The 18,943-nt window shown below is 35.2% G+C and overlaps 1 protein-coding gene across 3 annotated transcripts; it reads right to left on the bottom strand.

Moving 5' to 3' along the window:
* Positions 1-9,766: 9,766 nt before the first annotated feature.
* LOC112292418 (zinc finger protein WIP5) lies at positions 9,767-18,672 on the bottom strand. 3 transcript variants are annotated; one of them, XM_090256466.1, is made up of 5 exons: positions 17,930-18,672; positions 17,336-17,477; positions 13,198-16,462; positions 11,971-12,468; positions 9,767-11,097 (listed from the first exon to the last, which is right to left on the bottom strand). In XM_090256466.1, exons 3-5 carry the CDS (start codon positions 13,408-13,410, stop codon positions 10,651-10,653), a joined length of 1,158 nt encoding a protein of 385 aa, XP_090112592.1. In that variant the 5' UTR covers positions 13,411-16,462; positions 17,336-17,477; positions 17,930-18,672; the 3' UTR covers positions 9,767-10,650. The 3 variants fall into 3 exon arrangements, with proteins under 3 accessions (XP_090112592.1, XP_024396645.1, XP_090112591.1); XM_024540877.3 differs by having other exon boundaries at positions 13,198-16,458; positions 17,336-17,658; XM_090256465.1 differs by having other exon boundaries at positions 17,336-17,658.
* Between the last annotated feature and the right edge of the window lie 271 nt (positions 18,673-18,943).

Raw genomic sequence — 18,943 nt, forward strand, 5'->3', positions numbered from 1 at the left:
AGGAGGATGGGAGAGGGGAAGAAAATGCCAGACTGTAATAGTACTGAGCCAGGGATAAGCTTGGTGCTATCTCTTCTTCTTAGTTTTCTTGTTTCTTTTGTGTTAGTGTTGATTCTAGTGAAGAGGATCGATTTAATGAATCAATGTTTGATTTACGAAGTTGTTTATGGATCACTGTTTATTAGTTGTTGTGAAAGATTGATGATGTATGGAAGTATTCAATCACTATTTATCGCAAGGTTGTAAGCTCAGTGGAGAGGAATTGTAATCAAAGGAATTGTTTTGATCAGATTCTGTGGATTGGAAGTTTTTCGTTTCAGGATTTGGATTATGCTTGTGTGTTCGTGAATTACAAAGGGTATTGAAATCAATGTCGTGGTTGTTATTGTATTGATATGAGAGAGTGGACAGTAGGAGGAAAAGTTAAGTATTCTTCGGTATGGCAAGCATTCAGCAGTAGCGGATAATTGTGTGATCCTAACAATTGGAGCTCATATACATGGTCTTTCCTTATGTTCAAATTCCCCTATATGGGTTTATTCTGCGAGGTTTCTTCCGAAATAAGTAAAACGAAAACCACACTTATCGACTAGTGCTTATATTATGGTAGATGTCTCTACCAACAACTTTATACAATTGAAGACCTTAGATGGCTCATTATTTCCTACACGAACAATAGGAGAACGTTGTAAGGAATACAAAGTTTGATCCTAGGCACAAAATTCTTTTGTGGATTATATTTTATCAATGTCAAATAATATGTTGAGGAGCAAAATAGAAGCTATAAAGGTCAACATTAATCAACCCTCAAAGACGGTTGATTGAGGATTTAATAGCAATCACAAAGCTGAAATACTAGCTAAGTGTCTCTTTTTATAATATTCTTGTTATATTTCAAATTTTTTTTCTTCTTCTTTTATTCTTCTCTTTTTTCTTCTTAGTTCCAAGAAAGGATGTTAATATTATGAAGTTAAGTATGATAGTATGATTTATATGGTATTCACATATTTATTAAAAATATATAAAAAAATATAATATAATAAGAATATTCTTTTATATGTTAGGTCCAAGAAATAGTGTAGAGGTTATTGAGTGAGTAATTTTCATCTTTTGCTCTTACTACTAAATCTTATATCACTTCTTAAATTTGTATTAGGTAGTTTTAGATAGGTTAGGTCCAAATCACTAAAAGAATGATATTGCTTCCCATGTAGAAATTAATATTTTCTTATTCTATTATTCTTTTTTTGTTTTTACTTCTTTTCTTTTAATCCAAATCCACTTTGATGGAAGAAGAAGGTCGATTGAAGTAATTTATTATCTATAGGTCAAAATTTATTTTAACAAAGGACGACACAATTATTTTTATTTTCAACATTTTAACTTCTAATTATTTTTCTATAGTACTCCAAATCAACATTATTTGAGGAAGAAGGATGAATTCTAATATTTTAAATTATAATATCAACAATTTGATATTAGAGTAGATAGGATTTGATATCGAGGTTCTATATTATGACTTTATTTTTTTTAAGAACCTTATTCTTAAGCACTTCTATTGACCATGTGCTCTTGGACAAGACACTACCTTCATTTGCAAGAGATTCAAGGGTCCATTCTATTTGCATGGCAAATACCCCACAGATGGTACGCCACATGTGTGCTCTCAATTATACTTTAAAATTTGAATTTTTGTTATTTTCCTATTTTATGATAATTGAGCATGTTAGATTAAAATTTATATAAGTGGAATATAGTTTTATAGAATTTTTAGGATTAAAACTCTTGATGGTATAAATTATAACCTAATTCCTTGAATTAGGTTAATTAGGACTAAAGTGATAAGAGTTAGAAAATTATAATAGCAACTTAGTTAATTTAATAATTTAGAGATTGTTAGTCATTACTATGAGGGTTGAATAAAAGCCTATGAGTGCACCTATAATCATTCACATGAATTAGGAGTTGGAATTATAATTCTCTAAAATATTTAATAAAATTAGCAATGATAATTTTGAGTTTTCCCCCAAATTCGATAAATTCAAGCAGCATGGTAATTCTTCTAATTAATGGGAATCTTTTTAATGCAATGGTGGCATCGGATTTACCCCATGGAGTGAAGAAAATAAGATCAGCACCCTCTTAATCAAAATACAAATGAAGCAATAAAATTCTCATTTTGAAGAATTTTACAAAAAAAATTGCTAAGATCCTTGTAGGTAAAAACTTCCATGAAAATTATAATTGAGCATGGATTGAGGCATGTGAGTAGTTGATCTTGGCTTAAAAAGGTGTTTTGAACACAATTGTAAAGTTAGATTTACCAAAAAATGCTTTCTTAACTACTTACAAGAGCCATCAGCCTTAATAACGAGATTGGTTCTTTGATGAATGAAGGCCGTAGATCTAGATTAGGGATCTTAAAAATCAAGGGTGGAGACATAGCCATCCTTCTATGAGCCTCCACTCAATTGTATAAGAGAGGCTTGGTTTTCTAAGCCCTCTCTCTCTCCTCTTTTGGGTGAAGGGCAAAGCCATGCCAAAAACTGGCCAAAATCCTAATCTTAATTTTGTTTAGACTTAAAATCTCATTGTGAACCTTGTGATTGTATGTGTATGGATTTTGAATTGTGAAGGATGATCATTAAGTTTTAAAAGATGCTTCATTGAGGTAGATAGCTCCCTCGGCCTCCCCAAATATTCCAAGGGTTTCAAGGGCTTTGGATTTTTCTCAATTAGTTACTCAATTTCTTTTTTCTTGATGTGAAATTTCAAATTATTGTAGCTTTTGTTTTTGGATTTTCAACAAGATAAGACTTCCTTGATTTGGAATAAGAAAGAATTTTTGGTGAATTTTTGAGTGTGAGGGAGTCGAGTGCCTTTGTAGTTTGGATCAATCGAGTTTGGAATGGCATTTCTCAATGCTTGATAGTTGGCTTCATTTGAAATTTTGGAAGCATCAATATTTTTAAGTTAAGCTTTGAAGAATATAAGTTTTGTTGGATTTAAAGACAATCTGAATTTTTAGTAAATTTCTAAGTGAAGAGGGTCGGTTGCCATGGTAGTTTAGATCACTCAACTTCAAAGGAAGAATCTTCACAATTAGATTATTAAATTGCAACAAAATTCATTAGATCAAGAGAATCTTTAAATTAGCCTTACAACAAGCTAAGAATCATTCAAATCGAAGTTGATTACAAGTTTTGGAAAATTTTGGAGTAGAAAGGGATTGCTACCTTCAATCCTTGCGTATTATCAAGGTATCCTTGCTTTCATCTCGCTTATTTTATTTTTATTATTACCTTCATAGTGAATTGTAATCTCTACATTTCACCTTTTGCTAATAAATTTTAAGTTTTAACTTTTAACCTTAAAAATTCTCACTTTAAGTTTTAACTTTAACTTTTAAACTTAATTTTTAATTTTTACTCTTTAACTTAATTCTTTTAATTCTAATTTTTAATTTAATCTTTTAATTTTAAATTTTAACTTAATTATTTAAATTTAACTTTTAACTTTTAAATTTAATTTTTTAATTTAATTTTAATTTTTTAATTTAATTTTAATTTTTTAACTTTAACTTTAATTTTTAACTTTAATTTTTAACTTTAACTTTTGATTTAAACTTAAGTTTTTATTCTTACTATCAATTAATAGTAAAAAATTAGTTAATTATTTTTTTATAATTCTTTCATAGTAAATTTTATTTAATATTTTAATTTAATGTTGGTAACCATTGCTTAAAAGGTATTAATTTGAATTAAACTACAAACATCTACATTTAAATTAACTCAACAATTTCACAATTGACAGTCCTTCCATTCCACCCCCTGAACCTATTGTGTGGCATCAATTTAATGAGTGGTGAATTTGGAACTCACAAGCATGAACTTTATATTTGTCATGTGTTATAAAAACTAAGAAATGTAGGATTATACACCAAGATAAAAAAAGTGTTTATTTCACACTACTCAAATTGACTTCTTAGAATACATCAATTCAAACAATGGTCTTATGATGGATCTTAAAAAATTTCAAACTATCATAGATTGAAATATTCTAAAAAAAATTAGAGATTTGTAATATTTTTTTAGAATTTTTCAATTATTACAGGATCTTCATTAAGAACTTTTTTCAAGTTGCGGCCCTTTTTACATGTTTGACATGTAAAGACAAACTTGAGTGGAGTAAAAAAAGCTAAAATATCTTTTTGAAGCATTAAAGATAGTAATTATTTTTACATCAATCTTGTATTGTATTAACTTTTTGAAGGCATTCTTTATGAAAATAGATGCATCAAAATTTGCTATGGGTGTTGTTTTGTCAGAAATGGTAGTAGATGATAAGGTCCATCTAATACCCTTTTATTCTAAGAATTTTCAATAATCAAGACTAATTATGAAATCCATGACAAAGAAATTCTTGCAATTATACATTCATTTCAAGAATGTTGTCATTATCTAGAAGGTACTTTTAATCCAAGCATTGTATATATGCATCACAAAACCTTGAATATTTTATGTCAACATATATTTTGAATTGTTGCCAAGCCTGTTAGAGCATGTCTTTAGGAAGATTTGATTTCAAAATTACTTATCGACTTGAAAAACAATAAGGTTTGTTATACACTCTTTCTAAATGTTTTTATCTTGTACCAAAAGAAAGAGATGCAGCTTTTGATCAATAAAGAATGATTTTCTTGAAGCTAAAATATTTTCATCTTTGAACAATACAATCAACATTGATTTTTGATGCAACTTTTGCCAAGTAAATTCAATCAAGTATGTCATCTGATCCTTTTGTTCATGAAATCAAGAATATTTTTTTTAAGCCTCATGATACTTTCAAGTTTGAATTCAAGTATAATCTACTCTATTTTGAGGAATAATTATATATTTTAGAAGGAAAAGTACAATTACATCTTCTTCAAGTTGATCATGACTTTCCAATAACCAAACATTTTAGATACAATAAGACTTTAGAGTTAATATCAAGAGATTTTTTGTAGCTTTAAATGTGAAAGGTAGTTAAAAACTTTGTATAATCATGTGATATTTGTTCAAGATCAAAAACTCCTCATCATTGATCTTATGGAATTTTATAGCCATTACTTATTCCAAAACAATCATAGTTTTTTATTTCTATAAATTATATTATAAATCTTCTAATCTTAAATTTGTATGATTCTATATTTGTTATAGTGGATCATTTTACTAAGATAGTATATTTTATATTATGTATAAAATCTATTACAATTAAAAAAATGACTAAATATTTTTTTAAAACATCTATCACTATCATGGATTATCCTAAGATATTATATCAAATAAAAAGACTCAATTTGCATGAAGATTTTGGAGAATTATTTTCAAGATTTTAAAGATAGATATAAAGCTTTTTTTAGCTTTTTATCCTTGAATTGACGAGTAAATAAAATGGATGAATAAAGTTTTAAAGTAGTATTTGAGGCGTACCATGAATTATCATCAAGAAGAATAGATAACTCTTTTTCCATTAGCAGAGTTTGCTTATAATAATTTGATATATTTTTTTATTCAAAAAATAATTTTTTTTTACCAATTATGGTTATCACGTATGACTTGATATTTTTGACTTTTTAAAGGTTAATAATTCTAAAAAAAAGATTTGACAAATTATTTGTTTGAGCTTCATGCAACAATAAAAGTACAATTAATGGAAGCTCAAGAATAATAAAAGATCAATGTAGATGCATATTGCAAGGAACAACCACAATTTAACATGGATGACAAGATATGGCTATTTTGTCCTAATATCAAGACTATTCATCTTTGTGATAAGTTTGACTATTATTGGCTTAAATCATTTTCTATTTGTGAACAAGTCAATCATGTTTCTTATTGATTCTATCTATTAGAATCTATAAAGATCTATCTTATATTCCATGTATTTCTTTTTGAGCCATATAAGATAATGAATATCTTGAAATGAAAAAAAAATGCCTCTTTGTTCTATTGAAGTGGATAATAATAAAAAATTCAAAGTAGAAGAAGTTTTAGATTTAAAGTGGAACCAAAATAGATTGAAATATCTTGTTCATTGATGAGGATATGATATTAGTGAATGCATATAGGAGCCAACAAATAATCTTGCAAAAGCAACAAAGAAGGTTGAGGCTTTTTATTGGCAATATCCTTCAAAACAAAGGTGAAAAATAACAAATCATTTTTATAAAAGAAATAAGATCTAAAGAAGATAGTATTTTATCTTCTACTCTTGTTTGTAGCTTATATATATTTGTAATACTAAAGAGATGAAGAACCAACAACTAGCAAATTTAACCCATTTATTGACTTATCAAAAGAGATAATATTAATATCACAACCTTTAAGATGACATAATTAAAATGAAGATCTTTAAAAATGACATGTCTATTCTTGAATAGATGGTAATATACATCGTGTTTGGTATTACAACCTTGGAAGAGACTCCTATTGTTTGGTGATTTTATTAGGGATTGAAACTATTCCTAACATTGTTTGAAATATTTTATTTGAAAGAAGTACAAAGGCCTCAACAACAATCAAATAATAGGGTAGTCTATCCATCTTTGTATGAGACTCTATCAATCGATGTAAGTACCTATAAACCATCTTTAAAGACAACAAAGATCAGTAAATGTGGCAAATGTAATTTGCCACATCTTAAATATCTTTAACATATAATGATTTCTCCTTATAGAACTTGTCTTTGAAAGAGGGAAATAATGTCAAAAATATACATATTTATTTTAATATTTATTTATATAATTAAATAGAAATAAATAAAAATATATTTATTTTATAATATTTTTTAAAAAAAACTTCATAAAAGCGTCATAGATGTTGCTTTGATTTTATATGTATTTATAATTAATTGGTTGGTTAGAAACTTTTTTAAAAAATTAACCATGTGTTGATAGCTTGTAAAACAAGTTAACTATATGGTGTACATATAAAAAACTTGCCTTACAAATTAAGATATGTGTCTTAAAAAGTCAACACATTTTGGAGGTCTTATAAGATATTACCATATAGCCCTTAATTAGGAATATATATATGGAGGCAAGAAAAAAGCCTGCTTCATTCTTCTCAAGGTCTTTTTAATCTGTAGTCATGTTTTAAGACTTTCTAATCTTCTTATCTTTGGCAATAGCTATTCTAGTTTAATACTATATCACCTTTGAATGATTTCTTAGTCCTATTGAGTGAGATAAGAGTATAATGAAGATTTCTTATTTCAAGATTCATGTCTTTGATAATTTTATATGAAGATTAATACCAAAATATTTTAGTTTTTTAATAGATGTGAAGTTAGAATTAAAAAACAAATATACAAAAAGATAAAGATTTGAGCTCTTAAAGCAGCTTCTGTACAAAAATAATAAAAATCATTCAAGAATATTTTTTATTTTTAAATCATTTATAAATACATTAAATTATTTTTAAAAAATAATATTAATTATTGGATTTTAAGAAAAAATAGAAAAAGAAGTGGAATTGGGATGGAATGAATATAAGAATGGAAATGGGAAGGGTGGAGACAAGTGGGTATAGGAAAAAAGTTGGAACAAGGTAGTAGAGTTGGTATTTAGAAATAGGATTTGGAAATAGGATCAAGGACATGGAATTAATACAATTTGAATTATTAGGTAGGAAGGATGGATGTGAATTAATAAGTTCCTATATATATATATATATATATATGAAAGAATTAGCATACCTATTGATAAATATATAAAAAGTAGAGAGCCTTAATATTATATTAGAATAAAAGAAGATTTAATTAGATATAAAATTATTTTGATTTTGCATCCAAATATACATATTATCTAAAAGATAATCTGGTCATAAAATCAAAAATAATAGTTGTTTTTGCAACTTTGTTTTAAAAATAAAAAACTTCTAAAAGAATTTTATAGAACAAGTTAGCCAATTTAAATAAATATTTAGTTTTAATCTATATATAAGAAGTTTTTTAAATACCTCTTAAAGAAGATTTCATTCACCTAGCATGTTTGTATCTACTTCTATTTATTTCTATTTGAATACATTTACGTACATTTTAATTATTTATTATTAATGCTTTTATAATAATATTTATATAAGTTTTAAATTTAGAAATATTATTTTTACTTTAAATATTTTAAAATAATAATAAAAATATATCACATTTGTACTAATAATAAATTAAGGTATTGAAAGATAATTTTTAAAAAAAATATAGTTAAATAACTATGAAATAGAAAGAGCATCTTTTATTACTTTTTTATCTAAAAAATCATTTAACTCACTTCTACAAGATGTAAGTTGTTAAAATTATAGTAATTATGAATTTATCTTAACTTCACTTATATCTTTAATTGATTACTAATTTATTAATAAAATTCAAGAGTGGATTTCAAATACAAAAAATTTGTATGTACCTATTAATAATATATTTTTTAATATCACAAGTTTAACATATTTCATAAATATTAGATAAATAAGATTGTACTTAATCTTTTTTTTATAAAGAAATATTTTTAAATATTTATTATTATATTTAACAAGTGCTTTAATTATTTTTAATACAAAACTTATTATATTTTGTTAATATCATATTAAAAATAAAATTGTAATAAATATAGTTATTTCTAACTCACTAAAATTATAAATTATCAAATTTACATAGAATATTTTTTAAAAAATCTAAATTAACAATTAATTGCACCATAAATTATAATTAATTTTAGTAATGGCATAGTCTAATTGACTTCGTTTTTTTTATTTGATTTTTTGAAACAATCTATTTGGGCATAGAATTAAAATCAAGTAACTACATTGTGCATTGGTTAATTAAAAACTTAAGTATTTCAACATATATGCAATGAATGTAAAATTAAAAGAAAAATATCTCCATATAAGAAAATAGAAATCAAAAGGATTCTAGGTGTTTTCACACAATTTGGGCCTAAAACAAAATCCTTTAAAAAATAAATTACCTAAAGATTCTCTTTGTCCAAAATTTGATATATAGGCCAACCTAATTCCAATCAAAATTGGAAATATTTCTTTTCCATAGTTGAGAAACATGCTTCACTTAATTCCATGCTACCTATGGATGTTAATGTGTGGATGAAGTAATTGAAATTCAACCAACTCCTACCAAACTTGAATTCTACCCAACCAATCAACAACTACCACCTAAATTAGAACACCCACTCCACTTTGCAACACTTTTTTATGATGAGAATAGTTGTAAACAAGCACATGACATATTTCCAACCAGGAAGATGTCAAAATTGGTCTTAAATAGGATGTTGGACTCGTAAAAATATCCAACCTTGTAGGTTGAAAATGGAGGGTGTTCAAGAATGGGTCGACTACCTTACTGTTCTTTGATAACAGGTGGTTTGTCATGCAGCTTAAAAAGCAGGCTGAATGGGGCAAGACTTTCATATAACAGCGGCTCCTGACAAGCAGCGGCCTCAGTTGACATGGGCTAGAACAGAACGTGATTAATGAGTCTAGTAACTCTTTGTTGTCAAGATCCATGTTGCTGCTCTGCAACTAAAAAGCACCACGATGCTAATGGTCCATCACGTAAAAAGTTGCTCTAACTTGTGAACATGGTTTCGCGTGCACGACTACTCTGAAGCACACAAGTCCTGGAAGTCTGACCTTAAAGGCTTCACATTACAATATGATTCAAGGAGAAGATGCCAACGAAAACAACATGTCGAATAAACACAAGATCGGCCAGTATGTTGGAAATAAGGAACAATAGTATAGAGAAATGTATAGATAGAAATGGACACACCCATCGAGTTCAGTACGTGCACACTGGGCCTGTCACCAACAATTGAGCTGCTGCTAACGTCGAAGAAGATCTACTAGACAACTTCTACAGTCATGGTTGCTACACATGGTACAATTCGAAACGCTCGTGGGGAGAAACGAAACCTGAGGCTCCTACTCTTAAAGGCCCAATCCGGACAATGATACGTCGCATATCAATAATAATCGAACAAAAAAGAAGTGCATAGTCAGTGATGGGTAGAAACTATGCTCTCAAACCCAATATCGCTGCTACACATGGCCGACTTAGTGAACTAAAGCTAGGTCCTCGGAAAAAGCTTTACTTACAAGGGGAGGATAGTTTAACTCTGAGAGAATCAATCATGAAGAGTTGGCGAAGAGATGGACATATACCCATGAAAGGGAAATAAACGATCGTCATAATCTAGGCCCGAGTTTGAGATTGCAGCTGGCGGAGAAGCCCCCACAGTCTTGCATCTCTTGTTTCTCAGACTGGGAGACGACGTCGAAGTTAAAGAAGAAGTTTGTAAATAGCCTGGGCAGATATATCACATATCTCTATCTGAACCTTGGTCAAAATCCGTGCTTAACGGTGGGAGTCTAACTGGAGTTGCTTGGTTGTTCTGCATCGACCTGAACAGCGAGCTCGACAAATTCAATCCATGGCAAGTTGGAAAAGCGCTCAATATACTGATGTCACCTATTCGATAGGTGGCAGTAAAAATTATCGAAGTCCCGATCTTGACAATGTCAGGACTGGTACGAAGTTCCTCACGGCGACATATGTGCAAAAATGCACAGTGACTTGATCAGCACCAGAGTAGAGAGGTTGTCAATGAGAGCCTCCAGAGACTTCTTCGTCGCCGTCCTCTTCGGAGACTGGGTCTTCGTCGTCTTCGCAAGAGTCGATTCCGTGAGCAGCGTGGCCGTTTCCGAAAGCCCTGATGTGATCTTTCAATGACCGCTTGTGCTTGAAATCCGAGCCACATGTACAGAACCAAAGTTTACCACAGTTCTTTTCGTGGGTTCGCCAATCGCCTCGTACTGCGAATGCCTTGCTGCACTTGCGACACATGAAAGGCTTGATTCCGTGCTTCCTCTTATAATGAGTCTGTAAAGTGCGGAAGTCCTTCAGAGGCTTAGATCGAGGATGGTCGATGTTGTTGCGGCAGCCGGGTGAGCAACAGTAGCATGCCAGCCTCAGCATGGCAGTGGGTTGGGTTCCTCGAAGCGATTCAGGGCCTTTCCTATATTGGGATCCATGGCCCCACATGTGCATCTACACATCCCACATCCGGTTCATTGTAAGTGTGGCCCCACTTTTTATCACCTGGATTCTATCAGGTAATCTAAACAAATCCCTGTGGACTTCTGATCCATTTGCATAGGCAGATACCGTTTTCGGCATTTGTGAGGCCACTCTCAATGGCGAGAAGATTTTCTACGCTAAGAATTTATTTTCTCCAACTTGTGAAGAGAATTTCTAGATGCCACACTTTGCGTTAAAAATCTCACCGAAGAAAGGACGGAAATTAATAAAAACTTATGAATAACAAGTGTGCTTTGTTTTGAGCCTTAAAATAGCATTCAAAAATCTCGAGTAGCGATCTGGATGTGCGTTGAGAGGGAGCTCTCTCTTTTAACTTTTTGACGTCTAGGCTGACCCCCAAGGATAAATTAATATGATCAACTTAGCTACTTCGGAAGTCCACGTGACTTCTAGACTGACAAATAATTTATTCCTCTTGCCGTAAATGGTATATCTAATCAATTCAATAGTTTATGCATAGTTAATCACGCAGTCTGTAGACGGGAAAGTAATGATGAACCGGCCCTACCAGATCATTCGATTTTGATTACACAGTTTCAGTTCCATTTTTATTATGGCACTTCAACTGTAGACTTAAATTCTAATCGGTATGGAAACTGTAGACTGAATGAGCAGTAATCTAGACCGCCGTAACTGCTGAAGATATGTTGGTGGCTTAAATACTGAGATGAATCGAACTACATCAACTGAATTAGAGCACCAAAACCAATTTCAGCGACTCTACTTAGCTCACCAAAGTGCAATCGGACACTAAATGTGAAACACTACATTCCACTAAAATCCACAACTCATAAGAAAGGAAGAGTGTTGAAAGCTACCCACCTGCATGTTGTTGTAGCGATTGAAAGTCTTGTTGCAAACAGGGCAGGAAAATTGCGTAGGACCGACGAGGATCTGAGCGGGAGTAGGGATCCAATACTGTCCCTCATGTAGTCTGCTTTGCCCTCGTTGCAACCTCTCCCTCTCGACTAAGCTCAATGAATCGTACACACTTGGACTTTCAGTGGACCTTGACATGCTCATGGCATCCGAGGAAGGAGGACCTATGTGCAAGGCCACAGTGACATTTTCGTCGGATTCTTCAGAGGCATGCGATGCCTCAGGCAGGAGAATGGCAGTCCGCAGGGCCGGGTCGGACAGGTCGTCGTTACCGGTTGGGGGACTTAAGCTCAGGAATGGTAGCGGCTCGCTCGACACATCTTTCTGCAGGTGCCGCTGCTGTCGCCATTCATGCTCATCACGAGCTTGCTGATTGTAAAACTGGGCTTGCAATTGTCTCTGAAAATTACACGAATATCCATACTGTTCAACTGGCGGGTACTGCAGCAGTGGGCACCAGGAACAAAAATATGTTACTCACACAAATCTTCACCAACTGGATCATGCTGATCATAACACAAACCGAATGCTCCTACAAGAACATTGTCAGCACTGTGCACTTAGCAACAGATGAAGAACCTTAGGACGTTCAAGATCACGACCTAGGATTTCTATTCCTGTAAGTAGTATTTGCAATACAAAAAACTGCGCTTAAATCTGCCTCTGAAGCTATCTAAAGAAGAGCTTCATGCGTTTTCGTGACATATGCTGCATGCCTGGAGATAAATAGTGAAGCATAAAGATCAACAATTACAAAAAAACTACACTTCTGTATGGGCAAGACAGTGCCCACGACTAAATGACCTAGAACTCTCCTTGTGTTCAAACCAAACAACGTGATTCTGTGACTGATAAGTGTACATCTGAATGTACGTTTAGCAGAGCAGAAGTGGGTATAAGAAATAAACGTATACACCACCAATTGCCATGAGTAATCGGAATTCTAAGAGAGAACCACAATGTGGCGTCCACAAGTTTTAGGATTTGCAATAGGACAGCGGCAGGAAGCAGCTGTCGTGATATATACAGGCTCCATATGACCAGGTAATCCCTTAGTTACCCGCTGCGACATAGAAACTCGGAGCGATGAACACCCCTGAGAGAATGCAAGTATCAATGCAAAAATGTACATAAGTCCAGCTATACAAAAAGTGGGATACTGGAACTCACCCTATGGATGGGGTTTGAAGACCGGGGCTGAGCTGGGAAGTAGGACTCGCAGCTGCTTCCCGATGCAGAACCAGGATACAAGCTTTCACAAGGAATAGCCACAGGATAATGCGGCAGTGACTGCCCAGGTTGACTGGGCTTCAGCCACTCGCAGAACGTCAGAATGGGGTGTGCCACTGCTACTGAGCTCTGAGGATTGTACCTTGAACTCATGGTAGCTGAGTCGTCTTTCGAGTTCTCCACCGTATCTATGTCGAGTTCAGACAAGGTAGAATTTCGTTCTAGAAGATGACTGAGTTCTGGCCCATTAGTATAACTGCTGAACAGAACCTTTGCAATAAAAATTGTTCACACAAAGCTACTCAGATATGACCCAGTTTTATCACCAGAACTTCAAAGTGGCAGCAGCACTGTTAGAATTTGATCAGCACGGTGGAAACACAACTGCTGGGTCGAAATAAGTTCTGCACCTAAATACACTAACTCAACTCCAAATTCCAACGCCGCGAAGCTCCAGAAACTTCGACCTGGTTTTTGGATCCTTGCACCCGTGATTCTTCAAAACGGTTTTCAGTTGTGAAGGGATCAACTCCTCGACTCTAAACTTTACGTCCTTGGATTCACAATGACTCTCCTGTGAAAAATTTTCTTCCGAGAACTCGAACTCGCTTGTGGTTTGAAAAAACTCTATATGATGTGAAGGTCGTCCCGCACTCGAAACTTGCACCACCAGGATGGTTGAGATCTCTTCATGTGAGCACAGAACTCATGCATAGGCAGCAATTTAGTTACCCGACTGCCACTGTACTTTCCAACTCCAGCAACTGCAGAGCCTGAATCTGTTGCTGTCGCTGAAAAGCGAATCACAAACTTCTTGGCGCCTTTAAAGGACATACACAAGGGAACGATGCAGCATCGGCGCCCCTACTTCCAATCTGAAGGTAATGCTCCGGCCTTCAAGATCACATCGACAGAACCAGGATTTGCTAGTGTCTGGGCGGGTATGTCGCATAAGAACGGCGCTGGGCAAGACGTAACTAAACCCAAAGATGATGACTTACAAGATGTGACGGATTGCAAGCTGCTCCACCGAAAGATCAATATCCCACGGACATGTTGAATGATCGTCAGGATACCTGAAAGATCACCAAGTCTTGAAAGTTTGGGTTGAACAAACAAGCCCGGAACACAAGAATTACTTTGCAGGCTGACGGCAAGATGGGCTGAGGCAAGCTTTCAAACTTCAGCACGTTCTTAGTGTTTTCCCCCTTGTCAAAGTACGTACAACAACATCCAGCAATTACAAGCTAAGTGGAACCCAGCGTCCTTTGAAGTATCACCACAGAACTTACAGCCGACCGGGTACTATCAGAAACTCGAACAGTTTTGTGACGAGAGGCTGTCAACAGCGTACACAATGGTTATAGGATTCAGTGTCAAAAGATGAAACTTCCCGGGGATGTAGTCGTGTTTGAGATGTCAAGATGCAGATCCGCTACAAATACTTCACAGCAAAACATATCTTCTGCGTCGGCACAATGAAACTAGCATGATTTTGAGTGACGAAGGCGTAATTTGGCTAACTTGGATGCCCTAGTTCCTGAGAGTATGCATTAAGTGCGAAGATAACAGGTCATTCACAAGTGTAAGAGACCTGTGTAGTCGAGAGGCAAGAGCTCGTCCAGCTCTAACAACAGATACTAAATAGAGGGTGCTGACTTGACGCTGTTCTTCTCTGGAGCGAATTTGTGGTTGGCTTGATTGAAACTGACGCTTTAGGATGTCGACAAGTATAAGATACTTTTTTCCAAGGATCAGCTAATGCTTTAAGGTAGAAGTACCTGTAAGTGCTCCGCATTCAACACATGCATGATTTTGTTCGGTGCTGTTAAGTGTCGCAATGCACCAGATTGAATAGCGATGGCCACTGACTAAATCAACGGCTATTCTAATGAAGTGACGAAGAGCATGTGATCTCTAAATCTCAGGAACTTCCTGTTAGCAAGGGCGCACAGAATATAAACCAACTCCTCAACAGAAGCAACTCACATGTGGATTTCACAGCATCCCTACAAGGACTCTTCAAATTCGAAGGATGAGATCCATGAATGTCTGAAATTTAGATCCTCGCCACTGCTTCACATACTAATTATCGGCAACGAGGAAGGGAGACAGACGATTGAGCTAGAGCACTTTACGGACTTCGTCGATCCACTTCACTACTGCACCGATCGCTTACAGCTTCCAGCGATGAGCACGAGCACGACGAAAATGGGAAACTCCAAAAAATATATAATAACAAATAAGAAAAAAAAAAACGAACAAACAAACAGACAGCTCTGTCGGTCTTCAGCTTAGACCACGCGAGTAACACAAAGCGTTGAGGCTAAACACTGAGTTCTAATTGACGTTGAGCCGCGCTTGAGAGATCTACTGCTCCTTCCGCAGTTTTCAAACTAAAACACACCCATACCGGAGGACTCTCCTTCTCTCAGTCACTAGACCTAAGGCTGCTGAATAGCTTTATGATAATCTCGGGCAGCATGCAGGAAGTTGATTCCATGAGCTTCTTCGACAGGAATTGGCTCTTTGAACGCTCGCCAAATTACACAATTCGACTTTCTTCTGGTCTGATTAACTCGCCGCGATGGGTCCTCACTCATCCTATATGCTTCCCCACTCGCCGCTACAACAAACAACCTGGAGTTTTTTTCCCCTCGGCACCGATGATCCTGCGCCGCAACCACACAAATTCGTGCCCTACGAGAAACTACGTATGACTGCTACCGTAGGCCTACGCTAGTGTTCGGGAATGGGTTTGAGTGTCCCGACAATCAGGCCAGCCAGCAGCGCGGCGCCTTTGACTGATGTGCACCAAGTAGGTGGAGCTGGGGTGTTGTTGTCATGATGAACGTTCTCTCTTTCGACCAAGTGATGGATCATGGCGCAACCGTGGGGGTTGCCGGCAGGATTTCTGACACCACCCAGACTTCCATGTTTCGCCTTCGTTTTGCCTTGGCCTTTGCTCCAATCCTTCCAAGCTCCATCCGTTGTCATGCAGACCACTCCCCCAATTATGGTAAGCTCCGTCGATTTTTACTATTATAAGTTTTCTCATCAACTCCTCATCTTGTTCTCTCAGACGAATGACCGCCTTTCAAACCACCATTGCATGATCGGATGATGCCCCAGATTCTCTAAGCTCGCCTTCCTCGATTTAGACTTTACATAATTAACTTCTTCTCCTGTTCGTCTGAGCAACTGGCTGGAACCATCAGCAATTTGTTAAATCCAACATTCTAAGAAACCAATTAAAGTTCTCTCAGTAGATTGTTCGGAACCGAAGTTACTTCTGATGCTACAAGAGCAGTATTATCAAATCTTACTCTTTTTCTTTAACTTCAAACAAAATAACTAGATTATTTAGATAACGATCTACTACTCAAGTAAGGAAGATGTCATAAAAAGGATAATGATCATAACGTGCACTAAGTGTACATTTTCTCAAACACACCCACACACACACACACACACACACATATATATATATATATATATATATATATATAGAGAGAGAGAGAGAGAGAGAGAGAGAGAGAGAGAGAGAGAGATTCCTATCTTCTGTTTTTACTGCTTCACTTCTTGTTTTAGAGTCTTTAAAACTGTAAAAATAACACGTTCATATGGACTTCCTATTTCAGAGTTTTGCATGGTGTTGTTATTACTATTGTTATTAATTCCACTGGATCTTCGATTAACTTATGATTTCACAAGAAGTTAGCGAGAATAAAGATGATTATTGAATTACACTGACTGGGATAATACAGACATAGTTGTTGAAATTAAAATGCATGCTTCAACCCTCTTTAAACCTTTCGAAAGCAAAGATAAACGAAAGTGCAACTAGATGGTTCAATGATTAATTGACTTTGAATACATTTCTTACGCGCAGCGAGAAAATAAATATAAATTGAAAGTTTCATGTCGTTTTTAACGAGTCTCGTCGTGGTTAATGAAAAAAGTTAAACAGCACAGAAATTGTTCTCGTTTCAATATAAAAAAATATATTGAAACTTATAATAAAGACAATTGATAAAACTTCTGATTTTAATCAGTGTGACAATGAATGGTACCGCACCTCGAGAGAAACTGGAATGAGCGGCGTGGTCAAGGATGCGAAGGAGTACACTGAGCGAGGTTGAGCTGCAATTTGCTTTCAAGGACTTGAATATCCCCCTGACAAATACAGAAGGCGCAACCAGGGACGATATCGCCGAAGCCTGTCGGATGGAAAGTGTGTGAGATTGGCAGACGCATGGAAGAATCTAATCAGAAATCGGAACGTGCAGAGCACTGTGGGCTCGCCTTTCATTTGACAGAACCTCTTTTTTCCTTTTACTAATTTCCTCCCCATGCTTGCACAAATAGCCCTGGCGCCACCTTTCCTCTAAAGTATGTGAGCTGCCACATGAGGACAGAGTTGGGAACACGATATGTGGCAGAATTGAAGCGAAAAACGTTAAGCGAAGCTGAAGGAAGGCAGAATAGAAGCCGCATGCGACATGGGTACTGTGATAACGAGAAAGAGAATGAAAGAATGAACAGAAGAACGTCATAATTAAGAGATCAGCTATATGACTAATAAAGCTTCATTTCTGCACGGAAAAAAGGAAGAAAGCAGCATGATTAAATTCCTCCCTTAACTAACTGTAAATGCAACTGATCCTCTTACATTAAACCTTCGAAATTCAGTTGTCCATTTTCCAGCTTGCTTCATTCATTCATCATCCAGATGGCAAGTTGTTGCGGGGGCTCCTCTTTTGTCGTCTTCACCCAGGTTTGAACAAGGATTGTGTCAGCCGATATCTATTTTTTCCAATCCCTGAACACGGTCCGAGGAAATGGTATTCTATTAAAAATGAGTGCGCAATACCCTAGGTTGTGTCACATGCTGTTACACCTGCACTCACCCCGACGCAGCGCCATCGATCCAATGGATCCAACGGCACAGTTGCTGTATTTTTTCACGTCACTATTTTAAGATTCCAGTCCACCATCCCTCAAAGGCATTTCAGTACAGGGGGGAAGCGTCACTTTCCTTCCCTCTGCTTCCTTCACCTCTCATTGTTCATGTTAGCTCATCAAGCTGAGGTGCTCATCGATTCATCGCTGGAGCCTCCCCTGCCTCGAAGCCCTAAAAGTCTTTTGTCAGTCTGTCAGTCTGTCAGTCTTCCTGGTGTGATGAAACCCCTTTGCGACGACTACGACGGAAACCTTTCGTTTCTCCTCCTCCTCCTCCTCCTCGCCGTCCCGGCTCCCTAAAACCACTAATAATTAATCCTACACCACACATAACACACACTCTACTACCAAGCAAACAGCGATTAGATCGAATGAGCCCCTGCCTCCTACAAATCCCTCTCTCTCTCTCTCTGCGACACAAATGAATGCTCGCTCCTTCCTTCCTTCGGTGCTCACTTTCAACCCCTAGTTTCCAGCACCTTCTTCCTCGTCCTCTTCCGTTCAAATCACACTCCTTTTTACTTTCTCATTAGGGGGCATGAGCTTTCATTATTCTGTTTCCAGCACCTTCTAACTTTCTTACTTTTCCATCATGCGCATGAACTTTCGAGATTAATTTCTGCCAGCGGCTTGCTAACTTTGGCACATTATCTCACATTTAGTTTATTTTTTCTAATTTATTGCAATATTTTACTAGTTTTCTAAATAATAATCACTGATTTAT

Source organism: Physcomitrium patens, chromosome 15 (genome assembly GCF_059467195.1).
Source record: "Physcomitrium patens ecotype Gransden chromosome 15, ASM5946719v1, whole genome shotgun sequence".
Taxonomy (NCBI): domain Eukaryota; kingdom Viridiplantae; phylum Streptophyta; class Bryopsida; order Funariales; family Funariaceae; genus Physcomitrium; species Physcomitrium patens.

Coding starts and splice junctions, on each gene's coding strand:
- LOC112292418 (XM_090256466.1), bottom strand. CDS start 13,410: ATGAGTTCAAGGTACAATCCTCAGAGCTCAGTAGCAGTGGCACACCCC. Junction 12,469..13,197: donor CTTCAAACCCCATCCATAGG/GTGAGTTCCAGT, acceptor CCACTGCTGCAG/TACCCGCCAGTTGAACAGTA. Junction 11,098..11,970: donor ATCGCTACAACAACATGCAG/GTGGGTAGCTTT, acceptor TGGGATGTGTAG/ATGCACATGTGGGGCCATGG.